This window comes from Zingiber officinale, chromosome 7B (genome assembly GCF_018446385.1).
Source record: "Zingiber officinale cultivar Zhangliang chromosome 7B, Zo_v1.1, whole genome shotgun sequence".
Taxonomy (NCBI): Eukaryota; Viridiplantae; Streptophyta; class Magnoliopsida; order Zingiberales; family Zingiberaceae; genus Zingiber; species Zingiber officinale.
The window spans coordinates 119,004,124-119,019,828 of NC_055999.1; the positions used below are offsets into that span (position 1 = coordinate 119,004,124).

Here is a 15,705-nt window from a genome sequence, read left to right on the forward strand (position 1 = left end):
GGCCATTACATTGAGCTTAAACAACCCATCAAATACATAGCCTCTTCCTACAAACCTCCCATTTTTGGACAATACAACTCTGTCCGACTCAAAAACAATGCGAAAGCCATGCTTGCTCAGAAGTGATCCGGACACTAAATTCTTCCGAATCTCCGGAACATACATCACATTGTTCAGAGTGAGGTCCTTGCCCGAGGTCATCTTCAGCACCACCTTTCCTTGGCCCGTGATGTCCGAGGTTGCTGAGTTCCCCATAAACAGTTTATCTCCAGTGACTTCTTCGAAGTTGTGGAGCAGCTCCTTGTTGCAGCAGACATGTCGAGTGGCTCCAGTATCGATCCACCATTGTCGTGAGTTTGAACCGATCAGGTTCAGCTCAGAGACCACAGCGCAGAGATTGTCCATTTCTGGTCCCTCGTTCAGGTTGGCCTCCTGCTTCTTCTTCGGCTTTCTGCACTCCGAAGATTTGTAACCCACTTTGTCACAGTTGAAGCACTTCCCAGAGAATTTCTTCTTGTTGATGCCTCCTTTGGGTCCTATCTTGGAAGACTTGGGGTTCTTCCGTTTCGAGCTTTGTCCGTGCTCGACCACGTTGGCTTTGACAGTAGTCGGAGAGAACAACTTTCTCTCTGAACTCTTGTTGTCTTCTTCGATGCGAAGTCGAATGATGAGTTCCTCCACATTCATCTCCTTCTGCTTGTGCTTTAGGTAGTTCTTGAAATCCTTCTAGCCAGGAGGCAGCTTCTCGATGATAGCAGCCACTTGGAAGGTTTTACTCAGAACCATTCCTTCTGAGTGGATCTCGTGCAAGATCACCTGAAGCTCCTGGACTTGACTGATCACCGTCTTGGAGTCAATCATCTTGTAGTCCAGGAATCTGCCCACGATGAACTTCTTTGCCCCTGCGTCCTCCGTCTTGTATTTCTTGTCTAGGGACTCCCACAGTTCCTTAGTCGTACTCTTCATGCTATACACAGCATACAGCGAGTCGGCAAGGCAGTTAAGGATGTACTTTCGGCAAAGGAACTCGGAATGAGTCCATGCCTCCACTGTACTGATGGTTTGCGCATCAGCATCCTCAGTGCGTTTGGGAGGGTCCTCGGTCAAGAACCGAGCCAGATTGAGTGTGGTCAGGTAGAAGAGCATCTTCTGTTGCCACCTCTTGAAGTTCAGTCCACTGAACTTCTCTGGCCTTTCCCCATGACTGATTGGCACAGTTCCAATCGGGGCGGAGGGGGCCTGAACATGTTGAGTCTGTTGCACCTCAACATTTCGTTCCGTGACCATCTCAACAGAATCGAGTCTGTTTCAAGATTGTTGGACACCAAACAATCTGTAGTCGGAGATTTACAGGAAATTAGCTGAATCTAAATACTCTAATTAAATTCAACTCACAGTTAAGATGACCTGAGCAGATAATCTCAAGCTGCCAGCAGGGGCTGGTTTTTCTAGCCTCAGAGTCTGAGCAATCAGATCGTCCGAGCAGACTGAAGGATAGACAGGCAGAGCGGGAGACCAGTCGGGCAGATCAGAAGGGCGAGTGGCCGACCCAGCAAATGAAGAGTCCAACCGAGCGGACAAACAGAGCACCAGACCGAGGCCTGCGATCGACGCAGTTTCCTTGAAACAGATTCGTCCCACCTCCGGCTGTGCTTCGAGGTTTTCTCGGATCGTCTGTTTTCCAGGATACAACGGCAAGACCACGAACGCAACCAAGCACTGGTTGTTCGTGGCGAACTGAGAATGCACCTGAGTGCTATCACAAATAGTTTAGCCGAGCGGATGCACGACTGAGAGAAAAGAATCAGGGAACGAAGGTGGAGGAATTCTCTTGCTTTCGCTTTGCTTTCGTTCTTTTTCTTCGCTTTGCTCAAGATCCAGCCTCCTTATATAGGAGCTCTCATCTTGCCTGCAATAAATGAGTTTAATGCCGTTATTAATGTCGAGACGTTACGGAATCAGCATTAATTTCACATTAATGCTTCCATTACATCCTTGAGCAAGATTCAAGTGGCTATATGTTGGTTCATTCTTTTGGGTAAATTTTACCTCAACCGGTCCGACATTCGACATGCACAAGTCGTGCTCGCACACGAGTCAACCTTGGTTCGGTACAATCCGGGCCCTGGATTTGCACCCACCCTTGCGCACTCACGCGTGAGAGAGCTCTCCCCATGCATATGTTTACAACGTCAATGCATGTGTCATAATATAAACCAACAATAAAGCCAAGAGACTTCTAATGTGGGACTAAACTCATGCACAATAGTCTCTTCGTCTCCATCTCTTTAAGCCATTCACATTTCCAACACTCGGACCCTCATGACTCACTTAAATCTTCCTTGTAGCCTTGACCTCTTGCCTTCAAGCTTACTTCCTTTGGCTCTCGTCCCTCAGATGCATTCAAACCTGCGGCTTGTCCCAATGCCATCCTTCACGTATGCCTCGAAGTGCGCTTCCCTCGATTCTTGCCTTGTTACCTTGTCCACGGTCCCTCAAATGTTCTATCCTTCATCGGACCCGAAATTATCAAGCTAAGTCATATGTGTATCCTGTAAACTTGCACAACTCAAATACACATATTAAATACATGGGTAAACTTAATTTAAACTCTTTGCCCAAACCATCAAAACTTATGATCACACCGGACCATCTTGAGGTAAAATTGATTCCAACAAAGATGATATATTCTTTTTAATTTCCATTACCGACTTAAAACCTAAAGATTGTTGGAGTTATGTATGAGTAGGCAAACTGGAAATAAAGAACATCTAAAAAAACAAAGAACTATGGAGGTGGAATGGATTTACAGCGTATTAAAATGTTTAGGTTGAGGCATATGGAAATACTTTCCTTTAAGATTTTATTTGCCCATACAACTCAAAGATTGCTAATGAATTTTATCAGTAAATTATCCCCAAGATATAATAACCCTTTCAACATGTAAACTATCAAAAAAAAAAAAAAATATCGAATTACCAAATATATAGAATTTTGAATATTTATAAAGAGATTCATATCTTTTTATGATGTCTTTTCATGAATCAATGTGTCTTCAATCAAACAATACAATCATTCACAAAATACCTCTTCATCTAAATAATTGTGAAAGTTAGTTACACGTGAAATCATCAAATTAAGAAACACATTGGTTCAAGTCAAACTCTCTCATATGTCAATTTCTTACATGGTGATTGGTGTGTGAGAAGAGAGGAGGGAGGGATCAGCCTTCGTTTAAGGCATCTATAGTCATGGAACGTCTCTATAAATTTTTTGTTGTCACATTCATACTAGGTCAAAAGTAAATAATCTTATACATCTCAACTATAAAAAAAAAATCTCTCAACAATTTATTCCTACAATTTTCATTATATATATTTCATATCTCTCTTTTATATTTGATATTATATATAATTAAATTTTTATAAAATTTAAATTAATAAATTTTTATAAATTTTTTACAATATTCTCACTTTCATATTTCTCAATTTTTTTTAATATTTTAATATTTTTATTTTAAAAAAGAAATAAAAAAATAAAAAAAAACGACTCCAGATTTTTCAAAATCAACGAAGGATCACAATAGGAGCTTCGATGCTCTTAGAATCATCGACAAGATGGGAGAAATTGAAAGACGATTATGGAAAATCTCATCCTTTGTCACATGAAGCACGATGTTAAAAGATTGGGGGCGAGCGTATTCGTCTTTTATCATCACGATGTTAAAAGACTATACTAGCCGTCCATGATTTATCTTTTTCATATTGGTCCTAAGACGGATTGGTGAGGGCGCTGGAGACGAACGTATTGATCTTTTACCATCATGATGTTAAAAGACTAATTTTTTTTTTTTGAATTAATTATCCTAAAAAATAAGGACACTCCTTTTTCATGCTGCGCAAACTGTGATTATTTTAATTAGGTTTGTGATTATTATATATTTTTAATAAGTATTTAATATTTTTGAAAATAATTATAAATAAAGTATTCAAGTTAGATAAGACGTGCTTAAGCATAGTAGAGTTATACTAAGAATTTACATTAAAAATATATATATATATATTTGAATATATAATGTTTAAAGTTATAAAAGTAAACAAGAGTTCAAGCTTTTGCAGGTTATAATGTCACATATTCCCGCCACATTCACTGTATCAAGCCGTTATTATTTTTTAATTAATTGTCCTAAAAAATAAGGACACTCCTTTTTCATGCTGCGTAAACTGTGATTATTTTAATTAGTTTTGTGATTATTATATATTTTTAATAAGTATTTAATATTTTTAAAAATAATTATAAATAAAGTATTCAAGTCAGATAAGACGTGCTTAAGCATAGTAGCGTTATACTAAGAGTTTACATTAAAAAAATAAAATATATTTTTGAATATATAATTTTTAAAGTTATAAAAGTAAACAAGAGTTCAAGCTTTTGCAGGTTATAATGTCACATATTCCCGCCACAGTTACTGTATCAAGCAGTTATTATTTTCTAGATGTTAATTAAAATAATTCAAAATTAATAACCATAATTGCTATAAGTATACCAGCTTTACATCAAATAATTTGTATAAAGCACTTTATATAATTTTTTCTTAAAAAGAATTTGATCCAAATTATTTAAATAGCAGCTCCACTACTGTAGACGATTATAACATTTTAAAATTGATTTATCAAGATTAATTAAAACCCAGTTGATAAAGATTTGCATTATATATAATATTTTTAACTAAATTAAAATATTGTTTATTTTTATAATAATTTAATTGTAAAAGTTATACTAACTATTCATAACTAAATATAAGAACACTAATGAAAGAATTTATATTTCGTCTGGAAAGACTAAATATAAAATCTAAAAAAGGATAATGAAAGTTGATTGTCTTTTGACTTGGGTTGGACTTTAAGATAGGAAAAATAAGGCATGTTCTTCTTCTTTTCAATCAAAATATTATGTTATATGGATTATATATATATATTATGGACAATTATATATATATATTAAAAAAAAACTTCAGAATCATTTCAGCTCAAGATAGAAACTTGATAAAATTGAGATACAGAGATTAAAAAAAAGTAAAAGTTAACACAAACCTAAAGCACGCCATTGATACCAATAAACTAGTGTAGCAGCTTAACACAATGCAAAAGTAGTCGGCAGAGGCCCGGAGCAGCACAGTCCTAAAAACTCCTGGCGCCAACCAAGATCAACAACACCTAAAAACTCATGAATCCAAATACTTGTTCTTAGTTCGCCGGGATGTCGTCGACAAGCGACTGAAACCGACAAGAAGATTCACTTCTTCTTGGCAGCAGCCTTGGTGATCTTGGCACCAGTAGGATCCTTCTTCTCGACGTTTTTGATCACTCCGACGGCTACAGTCTGGCGCATGTCCCTCACCGCGAAACGGCCAAGAGGAGGGTACTCGGAGAATGTCTCCACGACCATGGGCTTGGTGGGGATCATCTTCACTAAGCCGGCGTCGCCGTTCTTAAGGAACTTGGGCTCCTTCTCGAGCTCCTTGCCCGATCGCCTGTCGATCTTCGTTAGAATCTCGGCGAACTTGACTGCGATGTGGGAGGTATGGCAATCGAGCACGGGGGCGTAGCCATTGCCGATCTGGCCAGGATGGTTCATGATGATGACCTGAGAAGTGAAGTTGGCAGCCTCCTTCGCAGGGTCATCCTTAGAATTGGACGCGACAAACCCTCTCTTCAGATCCTTGACAGCGACATTCTTCACGTTGAAGCCGACATTGTCGCCGGGGAGGGCTTCCTGGAGAGCTTCGTGGTGCATCTCGACCGACTTGACTTCGGTCGTGAGCCCAGTAGGGCCGAAGGTGACGACCATGCCGGGCTTAAGAACACCAGTCTCGACTCGCCCGACCGGCACAGTGCCAATGCCTCCGATCTTGTACACATCCTGAAGTGGAAGCCGGAGGGGCTTGTCCGAGGGCCTCTTCGGCTCGCTGATCAAATCCAGAGCCTCGAGCAACGTCGGGCCCTTGTACCAGTCGAGGTTGGCGGACCTCTCGATCATGTTGTCGCCCTCGAAGCCAGAGATGGGAACGAAGGGAATCTTGTCCGGGTTGTATCCGACCTTCTTGAGGTAAGAAGAAACCTCCTTCACGATTTCCTCATATCGCGCCTTCGAGTATTTCGGCGTCGTCGCATCCATCTAGATAGATAAAGCACAGGATTGAGCTCACGGATCCATAAAATCGAGAGGATAGAAACGTTTTACCTTGTTACAGCAGCAAATCATCTGTTTGACTCCGAGAGTGAAAGCAAGCAGAGCGTGCTCGCGGGTCTGGCCGTCCTTGGAGATGCCGGCTTCGAAGCCGCCGGTGGTGGAATCGATGATGAGAACAGCGCAGTCGGCCTGGGAGGTTCCGGTGATCATGTTCTTGATGAAGTCGCGGTGGCCGGGGGCGTCGATGACGGTGCAGTAGTATTTGGTGGTCTCGAATTTCCATAGGGCAATGTCGATGGTGATTCCCCTTTCTCGCTCGGCCTTGAGCTTGTCGAGCACCCAGGCGTACTTGAACGACCTCTTGTTCATCTCGGCGGCCTCCTTTTCGAACCGCTCGATCACGCGCTTGTCGATGCCGCCCAGCTTGTAGATGAGATGGCCGGTGGTGGTCGACTTCCCGGAGTCGACATGGCCGATGACCACAATGTTGATATGAACCTTCTCTTTCCCCATGAAGCTCGCCGGAGAAGATTATCCAACTACACGAATCGAAAATATCAACTAACAATCAGATCTGTAATTCCTTCACAATAACAGTAAGGAGATAATCAAATCTAAACAGAACAATCGTCGATAAGACTGACAGGCGCAAGAGCAAGACCAACATCGACGATCCAACAACGAAAAAAAAGGAAACTAAACGGAGAAAGAAGAACGAGAGTGGAGAGAAGCGAGAAATCGGACCTGTGAGATCCCGAGTAGATCTGACGCCGACAGCAAGTCCGATCGATGCGGGGAGGCGTGGCTCTTCTGGCGGGCGCTTTATAGAGATTCGCGGGCACGAAGGATGCCTAGGGTTTCCATCCTTTCCGTTCGATCGACTCATCGGACGGCCTCGAACAGCATGAAAGTACGAGCCGTCGAGGAGAATTACCCGTCATGTTGAGCTCGGACGGCGCAACATGGTGGCTCGTTAAAACCTTTGTTTTTTTCTTTTTCTTTTTTTTTTTAATAATAATAAAAGCAGAGGTATTTTTATCTCGCAATTCAATTAGAATATATTAATAAAAGTAGAGTTACAAGTGTTTAAATAAAATTACAGATGCATTTATTTATTAATTATTTAAAAAGTAAGTTAAATTTAGTAATTCTTCAATCTGTTCAATAAAATTTTGGAAGCATTTCCATTATTTTCTAGCTTGTTTAATGGCAGGGATCCCGTAGTGAAAAACCAAGATATCCTTTTACTCTGAATTTGTAAAGAAATGATTAAAAATTGTATAGTTTGAAATATCAGCCATATATATAACTATTTTATTAAAAATCAATATCTAATTAACTCTCAATCAATTTGGTAGCGCAAAATTAAATTATTTGAATATTTTTTTTCACACCGAAAATAATTTCAAGATTTATTAAAAAATTTTATAGACACATTAATAAGGAGTTCAAGGTTCAATCATGGTATATTATTATAAATTTTTCTAATTAATCAATCAGGAATCTAGGATTTAAGACTTATGACGTATTATTAAGAATGTTTTTCATTAATCAATCAGAAATTTATAGTCAGGAACTCAGCTTGACATATTATTAAAAATTATTCACATTAGTATTTTTTTTATTCTCTTTAGTTTCGTATCTTAGGAATACCAACATTAGAGAAATTTTTACAAATACTTTGAACTGATGAAGTTAGAAAACATACTTTTCTCGATTTTTTTTTGACTAAAACCAAGTATAATATTAAATTATTTTTTTATAAGGGGGAATCTGTTACAATAGCTTGTTGTTTGAATTCTGGAGTACACTATTGCATGGGTCTGGTGCAACCTTACCTAATTTATGGACTAAGATTAAATGTATTATTTATTTTTATTAGTTTAATATATAATATAAAGAATTAAATTTTTTTTTTTTAAAGACACACTTGAGAATAAATCATATTATTATTAAATAATGTTGTTTAATTATTTGACAAAAAATATTCATTCTATATAAAATTTATGTGTATTCATATTTTATATTATATGTGTACAATGACTAAGTTATCATTATCATTAACATTAACACTCTATTATTGTCCTAACTATTTTACGTTTGTGATTGAAAAAAAAAATATTATATGTAATTTTGTTCGTGTATGCCACATGAAGAGCCAAACTACACATTCCAGCATAAACATAAATAAGCCACCTTTTAATCATTTGACGGTTAATTATAAATTAATCTTATAATTTATCCTTTTTAATATACCTTAGATGAGACAAACAATAAGAGACGTCTAAAATAACTATAATTAATCATCTTTTGTTATAATAAAAATAGATAAGTAAGCCTATGCTACCGCCTAAATCAACATAAAAACAGAGAAAAAAAGTTGGAAAAAATCGTAGAACCTTATTGCAACATGTTTATGATGATTCTACTAGAATAGAAATCATGTTTTAACAAACCTATGATTCCATAAAAGAATGACGGTTTAGGTTTATTGAGTGTTACCAATGAAATTCTGTTGTAAAAATAAAAAATAAAAGTTTCAAAATTCATCTTAACTCTTATAATCAAAAGTAGATTTTTCTTTATTTTGTTCGATAGTAATTTAAATTATTTAATTAAATATTCATTATAATATGAATAATAAAATAATAAAAAAATTCATAAATTAAATAATGATAAAAATTCTATCTATTTGGATATATAGTTATGGTAAAAAAAAATTAAAGATTTTTTTATTCATTAGAATATTATATTCCATTTCTTTTATTCATGTTCTTCCATCTTAGAGGGTACTTCGAATCCTTTGTCTTTCTTTGTCTCCGTGTCCCCTGTCGACCGGACGGAACAGATTATATCTTAAGGCATCATGACATGCTTAAGATGTGTGCAATATCCTCATGATGTGCAAGGAATTCTTGAGATGTAATTTGATCCATCCAATCGATAAGGGGACACGGAGACAGAGAAATTTAGGGACAGAGAATCCAAACTCCTTTGAAAAAATAAATAAAAGGTTAATTTATTCTGAATAGTTATTTTTTTAATCAGTAACTAGAGTATTACTCTATATCAGAATCATAGGAAAATATTTATGGGAGAAAAAAAATACACTTTACTAAAAAAACCTAATTTCATTCATTAAAAAGATTAACATATTTATAGATTTATTAGATAACTATTAAGTCTATATTTATCTCTCACTACACCGACATTTATCTCAAATAAATTAAATCTAGACCATTTTTCTTTTACCATGAACTCTCATTCTTATCCATAATTGTCATCTCATCTATCTATTATTTGTATCCTTGTGATATTCTATCTTTATCTACTAACTCCATAATATTCTATCTCTATCCACAATTAAGTTTAATTTCCAACACTTCTCTTAAACTTGATTTTACGACTCCAAATAAATTTTGCATTTTCATGAAATCTTCAAATTTGGGTTACTTGGTAAATATATCAGTAACTTGATCTTGAGACTTTGTGTATTCCACTTACACCTCTTTTCTTATAATGTATATATAGTGATAATGTCTATCGATGTGTTTGCTTCTATAATGAAAGACTGAATTCTCTCTCTATCCACTAACTCCATAATGTTGGTTGTCTCTTCTTGTAGTAAATTACTTAGCTCATTCAATAAATTTCTGAGCCAAATGACATAGCAAGCACATGAGGTCGCAGTCACATACTCCACTTCACAAGTAGAAAGTATAGCAATAGACTGTTTCTTTAATATCCAAGTGAAAGTTGTATCTCTCATAAAGAATATAAAACCCGTAGTACTCTTTCTATCATCTATATCTCTACTTTAATCACTGTCGTTATATCCTTTAAGTTTGAAATTATTAGATGATAAATAAAATAATCCAAGATCTGTCGTACCTTTGATATAAGGCAAAATTCTTTTAGCAATCTTAATGTGGGTGGTAGTTAGAGCCCTAATGTAGCGGCTAACAGGTCCAACAACATAAAAAATATCAGTCTTTGTGCATGTTAAGTATCATAAGTTTTCAACCAAACTCTTGAAAAATGTTGAATTAACTTTTTCTCCTTCATCGTGCTTTAAGTTTGACTCCACATTCTACTAGGGTATTTATGAGTTTACTGTTATCCATATTTAATTTCTTTAATATCTCTCTTGTATAACTTTCTTGTGAGATGAAAATTTCATCTTCTCTTTAGTTTACTTCGATGCCCAGATAGGATACCATCAGTCTAATATCAGTCATCTCAAATTTCTTAGTCATCGCTTCTTTGAATTCTCCAAATACACTTGAATTGCTTCACGTGAAGATCAAATCATCGACATATAAGCAGACTATTCCTGCTCTGAGATGTCTTGGGATGACTCACCAGTGAGTAGGCTGCAAATAAAGACGTCGGGGAGTGACCTGACTTTACACTCCAACACTCAAGTCAGAAGCAATAACAGGAAGAGGAATTGAAATAACAAAGGAACTAGGAGATGGAGATGAACCTTTCGTACTCATCATATCATTTTATACATTTTTCAACCACCTTCCATCTTCTCCTATTTAATAGTATTAATTATCGATAGAAAGTATTTTTTTCTTGACTTCTTTACATTCAATGGAGCAATAACAAATATAGATGGAATAGTTTTTTTTTATTTTTTCTTCCCCTTATTAAGTATATCTATCTTTTCCCCTTTCCTTATTTTAATGGTTTATTATTGTTTTATCATTAATATGCACAATAGTTATCTTCAACACTTGTCGATTATTAATACCCTTGGCCCTCAGCTTCAACCTATTAGTGTTGTTGTATGTCCGACAGAGCCCTCTTAGCCCCAATTGGTAGAGTAGTTGGATATTTAGATTTACCCACCGCGGTCCGAGCGATCTTCATCTCGGTCGGTTGGGCCAATCTAATCTCGAGTAGTCAGGCACTCATCATGATCAAGTATTTTTCGTCATGGTCGATAGAGTACTTGGACAGCCAGCTCGGTCGGCAGCAGGGTACTTGTTGGTACCCCAAGGTAATTATGATGTGATCAAATAAGTTAGGTTAGGTCCTGTTGTATTTAACATTGTGTCCAAGTGTACAGGAACTTAGGAGCACAAGGCGTCAAACAAAAGACACAACTAGCGAGAAGGACGGCACGGGAAAAAGCCAACGGGCCCGGTGTGTTTGAGGGACGAGGTGCTGTGGAAGAGTACGCGAGCGGACTTGAAGGAGGCACGCGGCGTTTCCGAGGGAAGAGAAGCCGGAGCGGAAGCTTGCTTGAGAAGGCCGAAAGTTGAGTTCGGGTAAACTCTATTCCGGATGGCCGAAATCACCCAAGCGAGCGGAGCCAGAGCGGAAGATCCGAATCGATGCGAGCGGAACTGAAGCAGGAGGCCGAGACTGAAAAATCAACAAGGGGATGATTTTTCTGCCCGGGCGCCTGGAGTAGTCCGTGGCGCCCGGAACCCAAGTTTTAGCCATTTTGACGTGACATTTGAACGTTGTGTTGGGATAGAATTCTATCCCATTCCAAGCACCTGGAACCCTTTAGGTGCCCTGAGCAGGGCTATAGAGTAACAACACCTGTGCTTGAGTTTGTCTGAGTTTAACTTTGTTTTGTGAGCTTTGAATGCTGTAAGAAGCTTCTCCGTCCAGAGGAGATTTTTAGTGCACTTTTTCATCTTCCTTGGATTAACAACATCTCCAATTGTAACCAAGTAAATTCTCGGTGTCTCTTTCCTTTTAGTTTCTTTATTATTTCTTAGGCAAGTGTTCTTTTAATTAAGTTATAAGTTCGAGAAAGGTTGTGTTTGTTTAATTTGTACAGGGGCTATTCACCCCCTGCATAAATGTAAGGAAGAATACCAATGGATGAAGAAGAAGCAGATCGACTTCGTGGCAAATGGTAAAATAGAGTTCCATCTGTTGAGCGTCTTACCGCCACAAGAACTCAACCGGTACGGTGCCTACAACTCAACAAAGGAGCTTTGGGAGAAGTTCTTTGAGCTACATAAAGGGGCGTCCGAAGTCAAGCTTGCGAGACGGGATCTGCTAAGGAACCAAGTAACATAAAATTGGAAGCAGAAGAAACCGTTGCACATCTTCACTCGAGAATGAAGGAATTAATCTTCAGACTTACGAATCTCGGAGAAAAGGTAAGCAACCGAGATTTGCTAAGGTACGCGCTTAATGCATTTCCTAGAACTACTGAGTGGGCACCATTAGTAGATGCTTACAATATATCTAAAGATTTAGAAACTGTCACCTTAGAAGAAATGTTTTCAACATTTGAACTCCATGAAACGACATGTGCAGATTCCAAGAAGGAGCCAAAGCACAACATTGCCTTTAAGGCAAGGGTGGACGAACAAGATTCAGAATCCTCTCTTGATGACAATGAAATGACATTGATGGTAAAATAATTTAAAAATTATTTAAAACTAGAAAAACTAACCATCTGCAGGGTAGAAAGAAAAGAACGATTAGATGCTACCACTGCAATGAAGAAGGGCACGTTAAAGACAACTGCCCTAAGTTAAAGATTAAGGACAAGGATAAAAGAAAGAACAAGAACCCTGCCCAGTCTAACAAGTACAAGACGCTAAAGGCAACGTGGGATGAAATATCGTCCGAATCAGAGATTGATGCTTTCTCTAAACTTGCGTTAATGGCAAGCCATCAAGAAAATGAACACGAAACAAGCTCGTTCGAAATAAGCATCGAGAGCATCGATGAAAGGGGAGCTACATCGGAAGAAAGCAGTAGTTTATGGGAAACTACGGATGATGGAATCGACAAGGTAAGTTAGGTATTATCTCTGCCTCCCGATAAATTATTCAAATTTGTTAAATTATTGTCAAAAGATTACTGTAAGCTTGAAAAAGAAAACCAAGAGTTAAAATTAATTCTAACCAAATCTTGTCCATTAGAAGAATTTGACAAAATAAAATTAGAAAATGATAATTTAAAAAAAATAAAGAACTTGAAAAATAATACATGCTCATATAATACAAGTATTAGAAAAATGTAATGGTCTAAATTGGTACCTTATTGATCACAAGGGATAAATTAGGAAAATTTCTCAGAAATATATTCCTAAAAGAATTTTAATCAACCTAGTTGGAAGGAGCCTATATTGGGTTCCAAATTATTCTTGGATTAAAACTTTAAAGTTAGAGCTTTCAGAGAGTAGATTAAATATTTGATTTCCTTAAGAGGCTTTGTCTAAAAAGTGATTGTTGCTCCAATAACCAAGAAGGCCTGTCTCGTCACAGCCTGGAAGTCAATTAATGAAATAAAATATTTAATTAACTAACTAATAAAACAATTAATTGTAAATTAATGCTTTAACATTTTATTACTTAGAATTTTTTATTTTTTATCCAAAACTTAATGTTTCTAAAATTTACGTTGCAAATTTTTTAAATGATATCAAAATTATTTTCAAAGTTTTCAAAAATTTGATAAGTTTATCAAAATTGTTGGAAAATCAAATTTTTTTTTTAAAACTAAAAACTTTCTTATTTTTCAAAAATTACCCTTAGATTTTTTTTTCCCTATTTATTATGTGATCAAAGAAGGAGAAGGGAAGATTAAGTATAGGGGGAGGTAGTTTAAACTTTTTACAATTTTTACACTTTATTTATTTTACTTTACGTTGGTTTACCCTAATTTAACTTGGATTGCTCACATCAAAAAAGGAGAGATTGTTGATACCCCAAGGTAGTTTTGATGTGATCAAACAAGTTAAGTTAGATCTTGTTATGTTTAGCCTTGTATCTAAGTGTACAGGAACTCAGGAGCACAGGATGTCGAGCAAAAGACACGGCTAGCGAGAAGGACTACACGGGAGAGAGCTGACGGGCTCGGTGCATCTGAGGGAAATGGTGCTGCGGAAGAGTACGCGTGCGGGCAAGGAGGCGCGCGACGTTTATGAGGGACGAGAAGTCAGAGCGGAAGCTTGCTCGAGAAGACTGGAAGTTGGGTTCGGGTGAGCCGTATTTCGGATGGCCGAAATCACCCAAGTGACCGGAGCCGGAGCGGAAGGCCCGGAGCAATCAGGGGCTCCCAGAGCAGTCCGGGGCGCCTGAAGCAGTCCGGGGCGTCCGGAACCATTTCTTGCTCTCGGAACCTAAGTTTTAGCCATTTGACGTGACGTTTGAACGTTGCGTCGGGGATAAAATTCTATCCCATTCAGGCACCTGGAACCCTTCCAGACACCCGAGCAAGGTTATATAATCAGCCCTGCTCCCCAAAGCTAACAACAAGAACAAGAATTACAAAGTAACAACACTTGTGCTTGAGTTTGTCTGAGTTTAGCTTTGTTTTGTGAGCTTTGAATGTTGTAAGAGGCTTCTCCGCATAGAGGAGATTTTTAGCAAGCTTTTTGATCTGCCTTGGATTAACAACCTCCCCGGTAATAACCAACTAAATTCTCGATGCCTATTTCCTTTTAGTTTCTTTATTATTTCTTATGCAAGTGTTCTTTTAATTAAGTTATAAGTTTGAGAAAGGTTGTGTTTGTTTAATTTGTGCAGGGGCTATTCACCCCCCCCCCCCTCCTCTAGTCGGTCGCCAAGGGTTTTAACAGTACTTGGACCGCCAACCCAATCTGAGCGATCTTCATCCCGTTCAATTGCTTATTTTTTATTCTGATCGGTCTATTTTTGAATTTTCCATCCACATAGGTAAAATATCTTGACTTAGGAAGGACACATCGGAGCCTCTGATAAGTCCGTGTATCATAGACGATCAAAATATCTTTACCATTATTCTAAATGTATAGTTCATGTTCATAAGGACATTTGATAAACCCTTTCTTTTGCAAGTACCCGTCTATCTGGCTATTCTATATCCTTGGTGCTTGCTTTAGTTTGTAGAGTCTTCTTCAATTTTAGAACTCTAACTTCTTGTCTTTGACTTCAAAACCCGATGGTTGCTAAATATAGACTTTTTCTTGGATAATTTCATTTAAGAAAGTAGATTTTACATCCATTTGATATATTCTCCACTTATTTTGAGCTGCTAAAGAAATAATTAGTCTGACACTTTCTAATCGAGCAACGGGAGCGAATATCTCATCATAGTCAATGTCAGATCTTTGACTATAATCTTTTGCCACCAATCTTGCTTTGTATCTTTCAACTTTTCCTTTGACATTCTTCTTTATTTTGTATACCCATTTCACACGAATCGCCTTATGTCTTTCAAGAAGTGGAGTTAACTCCCATGTATCATTTTTCTTGATCGTCTTGATTTCTTCATTCATTGCATCTTTAGACTTTTTTCTCTTTATAGTTTTTTGAATATCCATAGGCTTGCAATTGACAAAGACGCAAAATAGAGTAAGATTATCTTGATTTTCAGTTACCTCATAAAGGTCACATAAACTTCTAAAGCGTGATACTTTTTCACATGAATTTTCACTTAAAGTTGATGCAAATGAATTTTCTTGAGTACTTGATGTTGGTGTTACTAATGGAGTAGTAGACTCCTTTCTTATTTGTTTCACCCTTGGTTGCTCCACATCTTCTTCTT

The 15,705-nt window shown here is 37.3% G+C and overlaps 1 protein-coding gene across 1 annotated transcript; it reads right to left on the minus strand.

The window, feature by feature from the left end:
* Nucleotides 1-5,022: 5,022 nt before the first annotated feature.
* LOC122007250 (elongation factor 1-alpha-like) lies at nucleotides 5,023-7,094 on the minus strand. The gene is made up of 3 exons (XM_042563079.1): nucleotides 6,937-7,094; nucleotides 6,244-6,731; nucleotides 5,023-6,177 (listed from the first exon to the last, which is right to left on the minus strand). Exons 2-3 carry the CDS (start codon nucleotides 6,703-6,705, stop codon nucleotides 5,296-5,298), a joined length of 1,344 nt encoding a protein of 447 aa, XP_042419013.1. The 5' UTR covers nucleotides 6,706-6,731; nucleotides 6,937-7,094; the 3' UTR covers nucleotides 5,023-5,295.
* Between the last annotated feature and the right edge of the window lie 8,611 nt (nucleotides 7,095-15,705).

Bases quoted from the DNA above. Each gene is read 5' to 3' on its own strand.
- LOC122007250 (XM_042563079.1), bottom strand. From the start codon at position 6,705: ATGGGGAAAGAGAAGGTTCATATCAACATTGTGGTCATCGGCCATGTC. The intron at 6,178-6,243 runs GTAAAACGTTTC...TTATCTATCTAG, and splicing joins TGATTTGCTGCTGTAACAAG to ATGGATGCGACGACGCCGAA.